The 14,794-nt window shown below is 61.7% G+C and overlaps 4 protein-coding genes across 4 annotated transcripts; all 4 read left to right on the plus strand.

Annotated features, from left to right (window-relative positions):
* Positions 1-364: 364 nt before the first annotated feature.
* On the plus strand, positions 365-1,135 carry LMXM_26_2130 (conserved hypothetical protein; the record flags this gene model as incomplete). The annotated part of the gene is made up of 1 exon (XM_003876466.1): positions 365-1,135. One exon carries the CDS (start codon positions 365-367, stop codon positions 1,133-1,135), a length of 771 nt encoding a protein of 256 aa, XP_003876515.1.
* A 1,022-nt stretch (positions 1,136-2,157) lies between these two features.
* On the plus strand, positions 2,158-2,499 carry LMXM_26_2140 (conserved hypothetical protein; the record flags this gene model as incomplete). The annotated part of the gene is made up of 1 exon (XM_003876467.1): positions 2,158-2,499. One exon carries the CDS (start codon positions 2,158-2,160, stop codon positions 2,497-2,499), a length of 342 nt encoding a protein of 113 aa, XP_003876516.1.
* Positions 2,500-3,528: 1,029 nt separating this feature from the next.
* Positions 3,529-5,202, plus strand: LMXM_26_2150 (conserved hypothetical protein; the record flags this gene model as incomplete). Its single annotated transcript, XM_003876468.1, has 1 exon — positions 3,529-5,202. One exon carries the CDS (start codon positions 3,529-3,531, stop codon positions 5,200-5,202), a length of 1,674 nt encoding a protein of 557 aa, XP_003876517.1.
* Positions 5,203-7,515: 2,313 nt separating this feature from the next.
* LMXM_26_2160 (hypothetical protein, unknown function) lies at positions 7,516-14,265 on the plus strand (the record flags this gene model as incomplete). Its single annotated transcript, XM_003876469.1, has 1 exon — positions 7,516-14,265. One exon carries the CDS (start codon positions 7,516-7,518, stop codon positions 14,263-14,265), a length of 6,750 nt encoding a protein of 2,249 aa, XP_003876518.1.
* Between the last annotated feature and the right edge of the window lie 529 nt (positions 14,266-14,794).

Genomic DNA, 14,794 nt, shown 5'->3' on the forward strand with positions numbered 1-14,794 from the left:
GCCGGCTTGCGTGTTTCGCGGACAGACAGGCAGGCATGCACACGCACGCATTCAAATCTAGGAATGAGGCCGCCGTACCCCCATCACGCGAAAAGGAGTCATTGCGGATGCGCTGACTTGCCCTCCCCCACCAGCCTGCATTGCACTATGCGCCCTCGCTCTCAGCAGCAGTCCATACAATGGGCAGAGGCCTCACCTCCCTCTTCTTCCTTCCCTTTGCTTTTCGGATGTCTTGCTCTCTCACCGTCTCGGCTGCACCTCCACACACACACACACACACACACACACACACACGCGTAAACTTGTGACTCCTGACAGCTTGCCGATACGACGGCACGTAACGTAGCGGACATTTATCCCTGTCATGCCCACCTCGGCCCCTCTCTCGAAGAGCTCGTCGCCGCCGAAGCAGCCGCCGCATTCGGCGGCGGCGAAGCGCGGTGCGACTGTGACGGGCAAGCCCAAGTCTACCTCAACGCTGACGTCGCACAAGGACCCTGTCATCTACCACGGCTCTGTAATCTTGAACAGCCTTCCAGTAAACTACAAGAAGGTGTACAACCACACCGTGCGCCGCTTCTTTTCATCGGCGCAGCAGCAGCACATGAAGGACGTGCGGCTGATCGAGGAGATCGGCAACGCCACACTGTGTGTTGAGGTGGGCAGCAAGGCCACCGCGCAGCTCTTCTTCCGCCAGCTGCAGAACCGCAGGGTGTACGGCCGGCGCTGGAAGGTGCAGTACGTCCCCACATCGGCGACGGCGTGCAGCCCTGAGGCGTGCCTGGTCGACTGCTTCCTGGTACCGCCGGCCCCGAAAAGCTTGGCGGAGCGTGCGCTGAGCGGCATTCCTGGACTTCTCTCCTTCATAGACACACCGGATGAACCGCTGCCGGCGAGCGCAGCTGCAGCCGCGTCCGAGCCGGCGCCTATTCGAGACGCTGACAACGACAGTGACGCCGATGGCGGCGAGTGGGACCCCTACCAAGGTCAGCAGCGCCACAGGCTTCTTGTTTCGTTCGCAGACGAGGGGAGTGCGCTGCATGCACGCGCCGTGCTGTCGGGGCGTCTGGTAGGGACGTCTGGCGTGCGTATGTTCCTCGAGTGCCGTCGTGGTGGTGGTGGTGTGGTTCAGTAGTCGAAGAGAGTGGAAGGGAGGGGGGGATCAGGTGACACCCCGTACGCTGCAGGGACAGACACGGCGGATGTGAGTGCGGGAGAGACCACAAGAGGTGAAATGCTGCTAGGATTCGGGATGAGAATGCTGGGCGCGCACGAAGTATGTGGTGCAGTGGAGACCCTCTCCTCATCACCGCTTGCTAGCCATCCCACCCCGGCCCACCCTTTCGCGCTAGTCCTTATTCTGTGTCCTCGGCTCACACTCCCGTGGTACCACTACCTCGTTCTTTGTGTGCATGTGCGTGTGTGGTGTTGCGGTGGTGGTCGTCGTGGTGGCGGTGTGGCGATGTTGTGCGTGATTTTCCTCGGAAGGAATGACGCCCGTGATGACTGCAGCCGACTGCCCTAGTCTCTCCGTCTCTGCTTCTACGCTTACGTCGCTTGACCTATGTAGCTCGCAGAGGTGTACGCGAGTGCGCCGTGCGCGTGCCTTTTGTGTGTGTGTGTGTGATGCTTAAGAGAGTAACTCCACCTACGTTGTTCATGGATAAAGACAAGGAAAGAGATCACGCAAGATCTGCCCTTTCTGTCGGGTTGTGGAGGAGGTGATGTGGGCGTGCGTGCACGTCCAGCTCTCTCCAGCATTGCTCAGAGACTCGAGCTTTGCGAACGGCTGCACGAGGAAACAAAAGAAAACGCTTTGCCCGAATCCCGCACGATGTGAACTTGCTTGTCTTGCAAGCGCGCGATGTGGTCACGCTGAGGCCACCCCATTTTATGCGCGTGTCTCTCTCGCGCTCCACAATGCAGCGCTTGCTCGGCTTCGCGCCACATCGACGGCGCACCTCTCCTCTGCCCTATACATCTTCGTGCCAATCCCGGCCCACCGCCACCTGAATCCGGCTTCTCCCTCCATGCTGCACGAGGGACACACATCCGCCTTCGACCCGCTTACACACACACACATTGACAGACAGGTCATCCCCTTCCCCCTCCACGCGACCACACGCACGGTGCGTCGCGTGCATATCCCGCTTTGACATGTCGCGCAACACGAAGGAGTTCAACAAGCAGGCCGACCGGTTTGTGGAGGAGTACAAGGAGCAGCGCATCGCCTTGGAGGAGTGTCTGCAATCCCGTATCAACGATGACATCAACTTCGTGTGTCAGCGGCAGAAGTCCGCCTACCTTGAGGGCATCGCCAAAATTTTCTGCAAGAGGGAGTACAACGCTGGCGTGGTGTGCCAGAGGGCGGCAGGCGACAAGTGGGCCTCAGACTGTTTCAAGGAGAATGTGGCGTTCGGCCAGTGCACCGACCGCGTCCTGAAGCAGTTGTACGTATACAACCTGGAGCACAACAAGAAGAACCCTGGCGCCAACTGACGACCTCGCAGATCCAAGAAGGGAGAGGGGGAAGGCGGGGGAGGCGAGGGCGAACGGTGGCTTGGCCGTCCTTTGCTCCCTTCGCTTCTGCACGCCACTCCTGCCTTTCTTTCACCCATGCTACAAGGAGAGGAAGCGGCGGGGTGCCTTGAGTCATGGACGAAGCGAGAGGAGCCTCCCCCCTTTCCCCTAACCCAGTGCGAGAGCAGAATGTGAGGCTCTCTCTCATGCACATCGACACGGTCTTTTCTAAGAGAGCGCGCTCCCTGACTGCGCGCGCGCGTGTGTGCGTACTTGCGCAGCTTCCACTCGTCTTTGTTGTTGTGGGCGCCCTCGACATCGTTGGTGCCTCGCTGAGAGTGAGCTCTTATCAAGGCAGGATCGCTTTACGGGAGTGCGTGGGGACCCACTTGGTTGCCGTCCTCCATCCAGGAGGGAGGGGACTCGGCTGCGGCGCAGTGCAGGATGCACCACGCCGTCGCAGACACACATGCCAGGGCATGTGCGCCTGAAAGGCTAAACAGGGAAGGCGGACAGCGATGGGTTTATTTACTCTCAGTGTCGAGGCCTCCCCCTCCCCGCTCACGGCCTCCATCCGCGCGCTCGCGATCACGGGATCGGCTAAAGCAGTCGCGCAACGGTACCCTGGCAAACATACGTTGTGGTGGTGACTGCGATGCCGATCGAGCACACGCCTCTCTCTCTGAAGGGAGGACAGGACAAGGCAGTTTGTGTGTCTCATGAGGGTCTCCCATATGTGACGCGCTCAGAGTCCTGCCCGTTTTCTGTGCTTGTTCTTCTGTGGGGATGGGCACTGCCGCGCTGTCTCTCAGCTTCTTTCATGGATGCAGCTGCTTGTCGGCTCACCCCTGCACCGATTGACACCGCCATCGCCCGCCCCATTTTACCGCTCCTCAACCCCTCCGCCTCCCCTTACCCTCTTCACTGTCCACACACGCAACACGTGGTGCTGAACGTGCCCTGTTTGTGACAACCTTTCACGTGCGGCTCAGCACCATGGCAGTCTCGATGAGCGGGTCGCTGGAAGTACCGCCGCCACCGGCGGCGGCAATAGCGGAGGGAGACGTGAGTGCTACCTTGTACCTGACAGCGCAACGGTGGCGCTCATACCTCCTCGAGCACTCCGTGGTGTTCCGTCGGCTGCAGGAGGAGCGTGAGCGGGGGTGGCGATCGGTGGCATTGGATGAGTGGTATGCGCGACGGCAGGCAGACACGACACGTTCGTCGGCAACTGGCGCCACCGTCGCCAGCCCCTCTCAGCCCGCAACCGAACTGGCAATAAAATGCGGGGCTCAAGTAGGTAAAGGCACCACAGCTTTCGTAAATGCGGACGTGACCGTTCTGGCCGAGCGCTATCGGCAGCATGCGCGGCGCATCACCCAGCACGCGGCAGGCGCCTTCTTCAGGGCTGCCACCAAGGGGAATTCTTCTGAAAGCAGCAACGCTGACGTGGACCCTGTGCCGTCTGCGCCGCTGTTTTTAGATCTCGGCTGCGCGCCGGGCGGTGTGTCTAAGTACCTTGTCGAAGACTTAGGATGGCGTGGTGTTGGTGTAACGCTGGCAAGCGCAGACGGCGGCATCGAGGTGGACCCGCTGCTTCTTCAGAAAGGCACGTGCAGCGATGCGTCGTTTGTGCTGCTTGACGGCGACGTGACGCAGCCGCCAAGCACATGGAACCGTTCGGCGGCGTACGCACTCGGGGAAGGTGAGAAATGTGCGACCGGAATGCAGGCACAAGCGGTGCCCTGCGCATGCTCGACTGTCTGCACAGCTGGCGTTTCGCCCCTATCAGCATCGTTGTTCAAGCCGAACTCCGCGGCGGCGCCACGCTTCCACTTTGTTAACGGTGGCGCTGTGCTCGATCATGGCCAGCGACAACGGCGGGAGAGAGCAGAAGGGGCGGCCCTGACGTCTGCCTCGGTGCCAAGCGGTGGTGCGATGCTGGGCGCGGGTGCGCGCGGTGGAGCGGATTACGTCGATACATTGCTTACCGACTCTTCGTCAACCTGCGCGCAGGCAGCGGCGCCCATCCTGCCTTGGTTCAGCCTCCTCGTACCGCAGCTGAAAACGGCGCTGACGTATGTTGCTACCGGCGGTGCGCTGATGCTGGTGCACGGTGCCCCGCACTGCGCGAGCATGTTCATCCTGATGCGGTGTATGGAGGAGGCCGTAGGCGTGGCTGCCGGGACGCCCTCCTCGGGGAGCCGAGGCCGCGTGCACGTTCTGGAGACGATGCACCTTTCAAAGGCGCCTGTGTACTTGCTGTGGACGGATGTTCGACCGCCGCGCAAGGATCCGTCTGATGCTGTAGAAGCTCAGTCGATGCCAGATGCGCAGACATGTCTACTCGAGGCGCTCAGCACAACATCGCCGCGCATCTTTCCTCTACGTTACACAACATCGCCGACGCCATTTATCACCGCCACCGGCGATAGTCGCGCACTGCTACGTGAGAAGCAGCGCCTATGGCTAGGCGAGTCGGACGAGGGGTTTGAGCTGGCTGTGAATGGTTTCCAGCGGTACGGTCATCTCGTCGAGGTTGTCTGGGGGAGGATGGAGGCGTTTCTCCGGCAGCGCCGCGAGCGGGCAGAGCGTGAGGTGCACAGCGGCGGTGGCGATCCTCGTCGTGACCGGAGGGCGGCGTCCACAGCGGGCTTGAAGCGCATGCGGAGTGACGGTTGAGCAGGTGCGAGCTCTGTGCGGGGACTCCACGAAAATGCAGGTGCAAGTGGTGGAGTGGTGCATGCGTATCACGTTCTCTCTGCGCGTGTGCTTGTGTGCCTGCATTGCTCAGAGTTTTGGTCGTGCCACACGTGAAGTCTGCTCAGCTGGGTGCGGTTTTGCGCGTGTGTGTGTGCCGACACGCATCTGCCCACATCCAAGCGTGCATACTCATCGTACATGTTCGTCTCCGCTGACCCCTCACCCCTCCCCCCTCGTTTTCTTTTCCAGCACCCGCCCTCCTCTCCGTGACCATGGCTGTTGCTTCCCTTTGCAGTGACGGTACACCGTGCCGGAGCAACTGGGCCCCTCCCACCCTTCGCCCCGCATCGGGTCATGTGGTGCACGTCAGAGAGCTAAAAGGGCTTTTCCCTCTCGTCTTGAGACAGAAAAAAAGACTAAGCTCGCTCACGGACACCGGCGCGCGCTCCTGGACGTGAGAGATGTTCCCGTGTGCGTCCACGCCTGCACTTGAGCGTGCGTTGCCGTCGCGGAGAAGAAAAGTGCTCGCGCACGTATTCACGCATGCACGTCGGCATCTGTGCGCGTGCTCGCCCCATGTGCAGCTCCCTCTGCGAACCCGCTCCCCTTTTTCCCCTCCTCTCCTCTCCGCAACAGTCGCGCTGAACCCCTGCCCCCACCCCACGCGCTCCGGTGTTGTAAGGTGCCTCTATAACACGGCTCATTGTGTGCTCATGTTTTTTCGCGTCCGTGTGTACGCCTGCGTGTGCTCTATCCTTTCGTGCCTGTGGCCGGTGTCCCTGGTGCATGCTGTACGCACGCCCATCTGACCTTTGACCGTGCCAGGGCTCCCTCTGCCTCTGTGCGTGTGTGTTATAGAATAGAAAGGGGCAGCTACACGAATAGGATCGGCGAAAGACGTGCCACCCGAAACAAGGACGCGGCCTCACATTCGAAGGTGCACACATCCACCCACCACTTCCCACACGTACACGCGTGCTTCAGCAAGCAACCCTCTTCCGCGCACCCACATCATCTTCTTCAGCCGCCTGTTTTGAGAAATCTCCCTCTCCCATCACCTATCCTCTGATAGCTATTTGTTCCTCTTCGTGCACGGTTACCCTCTCACTCTCTCCACTCCGTCGCAGCCACCGTGATCGCCCCAGGCGCGCATACCACGACACACGGAGAGCGAGAGCAAAGGGCGGAGGGGGCCTGCTTGCCGTGGTCAGCAGTTCGCGGAAACCAACCACCGCCTCAGCAGCAAAGCGAGCTACAAAGGTAGCAGCCCAAGACGGGGAAGGGGGTGACTTCAGTGCCGCATACTTTCCGGTCCTGATTTTGGCCGGCATTCTCCTCCTCCTCCTCCCAATCACCCAAGCACGTCCCTAGCCGACAGCCATCTCCTCTCTCTCTGTGTGGCTTGAGTGTGCACGTTGCGGTGCAACGTGTGTTGAATCGCCGGCCGTTCCGGCCTTGTGTTTTCTTTTTCTACCTTGTGCTTGCGTGCGGTGTGTGGGCAGCGTGTGTGTGTGTGTGCTGTAGTGTGTCCCTCGGCTCCATCATTTCGTTTCCCTTGCCTTCCCCCTCCCCCGTCACGTCACAGTGTTCTCTGGTGTGTTGTGTCTCCGCTCTCCGGTTCTTTGTGATTCACTCCCCTCCCCCATTCTGTGTGCCCGCCGTTGGTCGGAGGGCGCAAGCAGGGTGAAGCGGTGGTCGGAACACACGAAGGACGTCTGGCATCGCCACCTTGACGCGCCGTGTGTGTCCGAGTGTGTGTGTGTGTGACACGTAACACGAAAATAAAGTTTCCCTTCTTGTGTGTGTGTGTGGGGGAGAGAGAGGTGAGTGAGTGGGTGGGTGGGTGGGGGGCACGAGTAGTGGTGTTCGGTTTGTGCGTGCGTGCTGGTGCGCACGACCAGGCGATCACCGCGAGCTGTTCAAGTGTTGTGTGAGCCTCATTGTCTTTCCTTTTCGTTTGATTTCTTGTCGTTTTTTTAACGAAGGGAAAATCGCCCTCCCTCCTAAGCGTTGCGGCTGCTCCTGACATACATCGGTGGCCACACAGCAGTGAAGGCGCGTTTGCGTCCGTATTTTGCTGGGTTCAAGGCTGTCGTTCCTTCTTGTTACTGTTTCCTCCGCCGCCCCTCCTGCGCCACCGCCGCCCCCCGACTTTTCCCCATACACTTGCGTACAGAGCAGCAGCAAGACGCGCACTTGTGCCCCCGGTCTTTCCTCCTCAGCTCCTTTATATCCAGGCAGTCCCCTTTCTTTCTCTGCAGGGGCGGCCGAAAGACCCCCGCCATTTGCGTCATGTTCAACACGGATGCTGCGGACGCATTTTACCTGCGCCGTAGCAATACCTCCTGCCTCGACGTCTCTCCAGAGAGACGCAGCTCTAGCTCCTCTCGTCAAGGCTTCCTGCGGCACCGCAGTGCTAGCCTCGGAGGGCCCGGTGACTCCTACGCTTATGTGTCCAATGACGCGGGCCACCACACCTTGCACAGCAGCAAGATTTTAGCGTGGCCGCCTCAGCCTCAGAGCGGCTCTTGGCGTGCTTATACGCGTCTTGAAGGAGCCATAGAGCCCGGGACGCCGTACAGCCCCATCAACCCTTACCCTCGCCCCTCGACGACAACAAACCCATCGTCCGCCACGGCAGCAGGTGGCGGGCTGCACTTACCAGCCGCGTACCGTCGCGTAGGTGCGTCACTGTTCATCGCCGGTAGCGGTGCGTGGGAACGTGCAGACTATCTTCCCCGTTCATGTCGTGCGCCGTCAGCCGGGGGGCCGCCAGCATCCGTCGTTCACTCCAGCGACGCCTCCAGAGCTTCCGTGGTTACGTCTACCCGCTTTGCCGGCGGCGCAGGCGCTCACCTACTTCCCCAGCGCGTACATGTTGTCAACCGCAACGGCGTGAATGGCGCTCGCGCGTACGGGTCGATGGGGACGTCGATACTTTCTGTCGCGCGGGGTGTCCGAGCAGCTTCGGGCACGGGACCGACTGAGCGGCCCTCCAGCGCCCCTTCGGCGATGTCGGAGGCGACAAGCGGTCGGCGCGACAGTGCGTCTTCAGCTGCGTATACGACGAACATCTGCGGCAGCAGGGGTGATGGGTTTGGAAGGCTTCTAGCCCCCTCTGCGTCGAAATCTCCACTCGCCTCCGACTCCCGCTCGCAGAGGGCGACGGAGCACGAGCTACGCACATCAGCCCCCGTCAACGTTTCAATTCATAAGCTAGCTTGCTACTCGTCAGAAGACCCGGCGATCGCCGGACGCAGCGCAGCCGCCATCAACGGCAGCGGCGCAACGTCATGGACAGCGGGGCAACGGGCGCGGCCGTACTTGCCGCCGTCCTCATCAGCAATGCACAAGCGCATCGCGACGACGGCATTGGAGCAGGACGATGTGGATTGTACCACAGTTTCCGCCATGCCAGCACACTCCACGAGGTGGTCCGCAGGCCCGCCATCGCCACCGGCGTCCGTGCGCTCAGTACCCACGGGCGCAAGCTCACTACTAGGCAAAAGGGAGTCAGCCCTCATCGCCAGGTCTCCAAAGAAGCCGCAGTCGTACGCGATCTCGCCGATAGTCACGGAGCAGGATCCGCGCAGCAGCGAGGTGGACGCTGCCGAGCACGACATCGATGAAGGCGCATCGACGTGGTGGACTGTCGACATCGTCATCAACTCTGCTCCGTGCCACGGCGACTCCGCCTACGAGGAGACCGCCGCGATGAAGGCAGTGGCGTTGTTGCGGTCGCCAGCCGACATGCGCACGCTCCGGTCGGTTCAGTGCCGGGCACCAGTGCTACCGGCCGATGCGTCAGCAGACGAGGCATGGGACATGACGCAGTCTCTCCTGCGCTGTATCGCGCTTGCATCCGTCGGCGCTTCCTCACCGCCGTGTGTACCGCAGGGCTACTTCTGTTTCAACACAGACTTTAACGAATACATGCAGCTTTCCGCGGACACGCTGCCGCTGGCCAGTACGCTGTTCAGCGTCGTGATGGTGGTATCATCCGTCGACACTGCCATCGCGGAGGAGGACCGTGCAGGCTACACAGAGATATCAGACGCAGCGACGGATGAGGCACAGACGGCCTTGGTGTCAACACCATACTCCGCTACTCACAATCACTACCTGGTAACGGGTGCCTCGCCATCATGTAACCAGGATGGTGCGGCGCCACAACACCACTGGAGTGACGCCGCCGAACGTGGTGCGGCTGCGGTCACCCCGCGTCCCCCTAGTGGAAGCCGTCGTACCTCGGCTCCTCGCCATGCGCTGCGTCCCTCGCTGCAGCCACATACCTGGGAGCACGTAGCGCCGTCGCCGCCCCCGCCGCAGCCGTCTGCCGCCGCGGGCAGTGCAAGTCGACACCGACTTGCATTCGACGGGAACACCAGCAGCCACCACTATTTCACCACAGTGGAGGAGGTGTCCCCATACCCACAACGCCCTCTTAGGTCCTACGCGTCGGCGGTGATGTCGCCAGGTGCGCGGGGCAACTGCGACTCCGCTGGTGTGATTAGTACGTACGACGGCGACGCAGGCGAGGACGACAGCTACCGAGTGATTTCGTACAGTGTGGAGAGCGATGCTGGTGATGCTGTCTACGGTGCCGCATCTCCTCCTGCGCCGCCGACGTCGTGCAAAGGTCGTGCGCACGGCCACTACGTAGATGGCAATTATGCCGCGGGGGAGGAGATGGACGATGCTGCTGATAGCGGATACGGTAATGGCGTCGTGGGCTACATGAATGACGACGAAGCTGTCCCACAAGCGGAGGCGGGGGAGGTCATTGGCGCGAATGTGGTGTGCACTGCCAAGGCGGCGGAGCGGCAATTTAGCGCGAGCGACGACAGCAGTAGCGGCAGTGTCAGCAGCAACCATGAAGGCGCCAGCCGCCTTCAGTGCTTTCATAACGTGCCGATATCATCAAAACCGTCGACGCAACCGCTGTCAAGTCCCTCAACTACGCACGGCTTACCCGCCCGGCCGGGAAGCGATAGCATGGCCTCGTCACAGCGCCCGCCAACGGCCCCAACCCAAGGCTACAGCCGCGTAGGGGTTTTCACGGCAATGCAAAGGCCCTCTCCATCGACCCTGCCCACTGCCCCTCTGCAACCGCCGCCGCAACAACTGTTCTTTGACGACCCCGTCCTGCAGCGCCACTTCGAGAGTGCGTGCAAGCAGTCACCACCATCTCCACAGCACGCCACAGCGAGCGCAGAGGGCGGCGGTGGTGACCACCACCCTATCTATGTCCCATCCCCGCCGCGCACAGTTCCAGTGCCACCATCGCCACCCCTGCCGCCAACACCGCCAGTGCACGGCGCCTACAGGCCTGGAGCGCATCCATACTTTGACCCCTCCCCGTCGACGGCATCGTGCGTGCCTGGGTTTGCGCCAACGCCGCCATTCAGCGCATATGGCACGGAGGCGTTGACAGCGACAATGAATCGAGCGCAGCGTGACGCCCTGAATGTATTGCTGCAGAGGTCCTCCCAGGCACGGCAGCAGGCACCCGGCTCGCAGGTGCCTTTCCGGCCACCACCAACACCAGTCTCTAGCGGTGACGTGGCTGTTTCTGCTGCCTCTCCACGAGTGACGACGTCAATGAGGCCTCAGACGCCCCGAGCAGCAGTAGACTCCACGGTGGACTCTGCTGCCGCCGCCACGGGTGGAATCGCCTCCGCTGCTCACCGGCTCGTCGCGCCCTCGCTCAGTTCGCTCTCTCCTCCTCCGCCGCTCCCTGTGACGGACGCCGCCGTACCTCAGGCTGTCGCAGCACCGCCACCAACATCAGCAGAGAAAAGCACAGACACACCCACGCGCCACGACCGCTCTCCCTTTCCGCAAAAAGCGGAGCGTCCTGCAACGATGACCGCCGGTGAAGGTGTACTGCGTGAAGTAGAAGCCAATGACTCGCTCAACACCCGCGCTGCGGTCGCTGCAATTGTGGCGCTCCCCGAGTCGTGCGCGGGCGCAGTGGAAGCGACGTCGCAAGGCGATCAGCGCAACAGGGAACAGGCTCAGCGGAATCATAGTACACGCACTGCGCCAACTCTGGAGGGCGGTGAGAAAGACAAGGAGGCTGCCGGCATGTATGCGGACGTGGATCATGACGCAGAAGGGACCACTGTTGTCACGACGGCCGCGGCAGCCGTCGAGGAGAGTAGAAAGAGCAGGGGCGGTGGAGTTAATGCTTTTGGGTACTTTGCTGACGCAGACACAAAACCGTTGCCTGCGGCTGGCCGTTCTGCTCCACCTCCTGCTGGAGATGAGAGTGATGCGGTCGCTGCCGGCGTGGGGGTGCCCAAGGAGTCCACGCGGACGTCTCCGACAGACACCGACAGGGAGCTGCCAGCCTCCGCTGTAGGTGCCGAGGAGTTTGACAAACCGTCTGCCAGCGAATCAGCTGCCGCCAAGGAAAAGAACAAGGATGACTGCAGCCACTCCCAGAGCGACGCTGCCACCCCCGATGCGTACTCAGTGGAGGCCGGCGACCCTGACACCATTCCCACTGTCACCGCCGTGGCTGCTCGTCAAGCTGTGTACAAGGTGGCCGGCAATGCGCTTGAGCAGGCGACGCCGTCGCAGGAGGCGCCGGACACGGCCGCCGCAACTCGACTAGCTGAGTATCCCACGGAAACGCCACGAGCCCATGGCGACGGTGACATAGCGGGTGGAGCCGAGGTGCCCGGCGAAAGTACCCACAACTCCGAGAGCGCCGCCGAGGCCATGGACATTGCCGCGCCTGCCAGCACGAGTGGCATAGCTGCCCACATTGCGGCAGCGGAAGCTGTAGGGAAGACCCCGGCCAGTGATTCAGCGGCCGAGCCGGTGGACACCGAGCAGCCCGACAGGCAGCCGGAAAAGGCAGACTGCACGCCAGAAGACGACACCCCCGGCACCAATGTCTGCGCGGCACAGTTGGAGGCCCGTACCTGCGCCGATGATGCGCCTCTATTACTCTCAGAGAAGCAGCCTTCCTCGGTAACAGACGACATCGCAATGAAAACCGAGGGCACGCGCGAGGAGGGCGAAGAGGCAGGCTTGGCCTGCCCGGCGGAGCCGGCGCTCGAGGCGTCATTAGAGATGCACGGCGACGAACACCACGCTGGCGTGGGTGAGGGTAGCAAGGCTGCTTCGCCGCTGCAACCCGATCACAGCGCGGAGTCGAGCACTATCACGGACAATGAAGGAAACAAGGCACCCAGCGCGGCAGGGACCTCAGTTAGGCAGCGGATAACGAGAGCAAGTGACGCGTCCGACTCACCACAGACCCTCGGCTCCGACGACGGTGACGAGTTGGCCAGCGCTGTCGCAGTGGACATGCTGTCGAGCAAGAGCGCGGTAGCGGAGAAGGACCCGTTCAGCGCGACGACAGAGACAAACACCCTAGAAGCACAGTCGGATGTAGCAGCGGCCGCTGCGCCCGCCATCGCAGGCGGCGATTCAACCCCGTTTTTGATGATTGCTGCGGCTAAGTTTCTGCCCGCGCCTGTGATTTCGGTGGCGACACAGCGGGAGAAAGATGAGGACCCGGATGCGCCGCCGCAGGTGCTACATCACCGCGCCGCGGCAGCGGCAGCGGCGGCGGCGGCCAACGCCTTCTACGGTTTATGGGAGGAGTCCATGACGGAGGATGGCACAGGTGACGGTGACGACGCCGGTGGTGCCGACCACGTCGACGCGACCGCCGTGGGAGGGGATGACGGGGAGGGAGATCAACACGATTGCAGCTCCACATCCGAGGCCGTCACAGCCGCCACGATTTCGACGAGTGAAGGCGACATTGAGGGGGCGGTGGACGTACCCATGGACGTCTTCCGCGATTCCCTCTCCCTCACGAACACGCCAACGCTGATCCGCCGCGGCGAGTGGCGGGATGAGAACACGTCGGTCGCCGCGACGGCGAGCTTGGCAGACCCGATCGACATGCTCGCCCGCACCATCGGCTCCAATATGTGCCTGCCGCCGGCGTCGCGTGCTGTGACACTTGTCGTTAATCCGGACGCCGGCGTAGGCTCTACGGACGTACTCTTCCATCTCCATCACAAAGAGTTCTTATCCGCAGTCGTCATCACGGCTTCCGTGGGTGCAGCTGCCGCTGTTGGCGAGAGCGGCATCACCGCCGAGACATCTGATCCTAACACCGTAAAGGAGGCGTCCGCGTCTTCTGCAGAAGCGGTGCAGCGGCTCCAAGCTCCCTCGCCCGCAGCACATGTCGTGCCGCCCGCGTCTGCTGCATCCTCACCACCGTCGGCGGCGTCACAGCCGGTTGCGTCGCCGGACGAGTCTACAGCGCAAACCGCCGTGGACGCCAATGCTGCTGGCGATCGGTTCTCGAGTGCATTGCAAGAGGCAGAGGCGTCGCCTGATGCCATCAATGACGAGCCACACGTGGAGCCGCACAGAAGCACCGAGCCCCAGGTGGACGGCCCTGTGCCTCCGCTCTTTGAGGTGTCTGGTGACGTTGACTGTGACGGCGCGGCCGATGCCCCGCAACGATTGCCGTCACTGCTGTGGCCCTTTGCGTCAAGGTTGCAGAGAACGACGCCCGCGGTGCCGCTGCCACTCTCGCCGTCAGAGGTACTATCACTACCCACGCCATCGCTGCCACCGTCCCCGCCGCTCAGCGAAGGCGCGATGAAGAAGACGATGGTGCTGCTGGGCTTTCCCGGATCGGCGTGGGAGTTCATCATGACTCACCACTACGAGAGTATGCATGACGCCTTCACGAAGGACTCTGCCGTGGCCGCCAACGTGCCCATCTCCGCGATCCAGGACGTGCGCTATAGCAAGGGGAGCCTTATGGTCGATCTGTACGTGTTGCACCCGGCGAGCTCCAGTGAGAACTTCATTCGGGATCAGATGTCCAGCTATACATATCCGACTCTCTGGGGGCTTTACGAGGTGAAGAAGCGCGAGCGGAAGCAGCTTCTGCACGACCACGGGATGAGCGTAGCGGGTGCGATGTCGGCGCAGTCTCTGCTGCCGCGTTTAACGCCTACGCTTTCATCACAGGAGGAGGTGAGCTGGGCAGCCTCGTAGTCTGTCTGTGTGTGTGTGTGTCCAACTGTGCGCGCGTGTGTGGGGCCGACGCGCTCTCGTGATCTGCTCGGTTGTATCTCTGTTGGCGAGGAGACCGCGCCTCACCTCGCGCCCCCTTTCTTTCATCTCTCGCCGTCTCTGAGCCGCCCGTTCTCTGCCTCTTGCGTCTGCGTTTCTCTTTGATGCCTCGCTTTTTATTTTTCCTCCTCAATCTGCTTCCCCCCCCCCAGTGTCGGGTGCTTGTGTGTGCTCACTTGATGGCCCTTTCCAGATGTATATATGCATGTATATCTGTATATATGTATATAGGAGTGCGTGTATACATTTTTTTTGTTGTTTCTACCCAAGCTGGTTTTCTCTGGCACATCCGCCCTTGACAGTTGCCATCCGACTCGACTACTGGGCACAGCCCTCTTGCCCCCTCCTCCCGGCATCATCATTCATCATTCATTCGCTCTCTCGGCTCCTCCTCCGCGGCGGGCTGGCGCGGCTCGTTCCAGGAGTACACGCTTGTCTTCGTCTTTGGGCT

The sequence above is a fragment of the Leishmania mexicana genome, chromosome 26 (genome assembly GCF_000234665.1).
Source record: "Leishmania mexicana MHOM/GT/2001/U1103 complete genome, chromosome 26".
NCBI classification, from domain to species: domain Eukaryota; phylum Euglenozoa; class Kinetoplastea; order Trypanosomatida; family Trypanosomatidae; genus Leishmania; species Leishmania mexicana.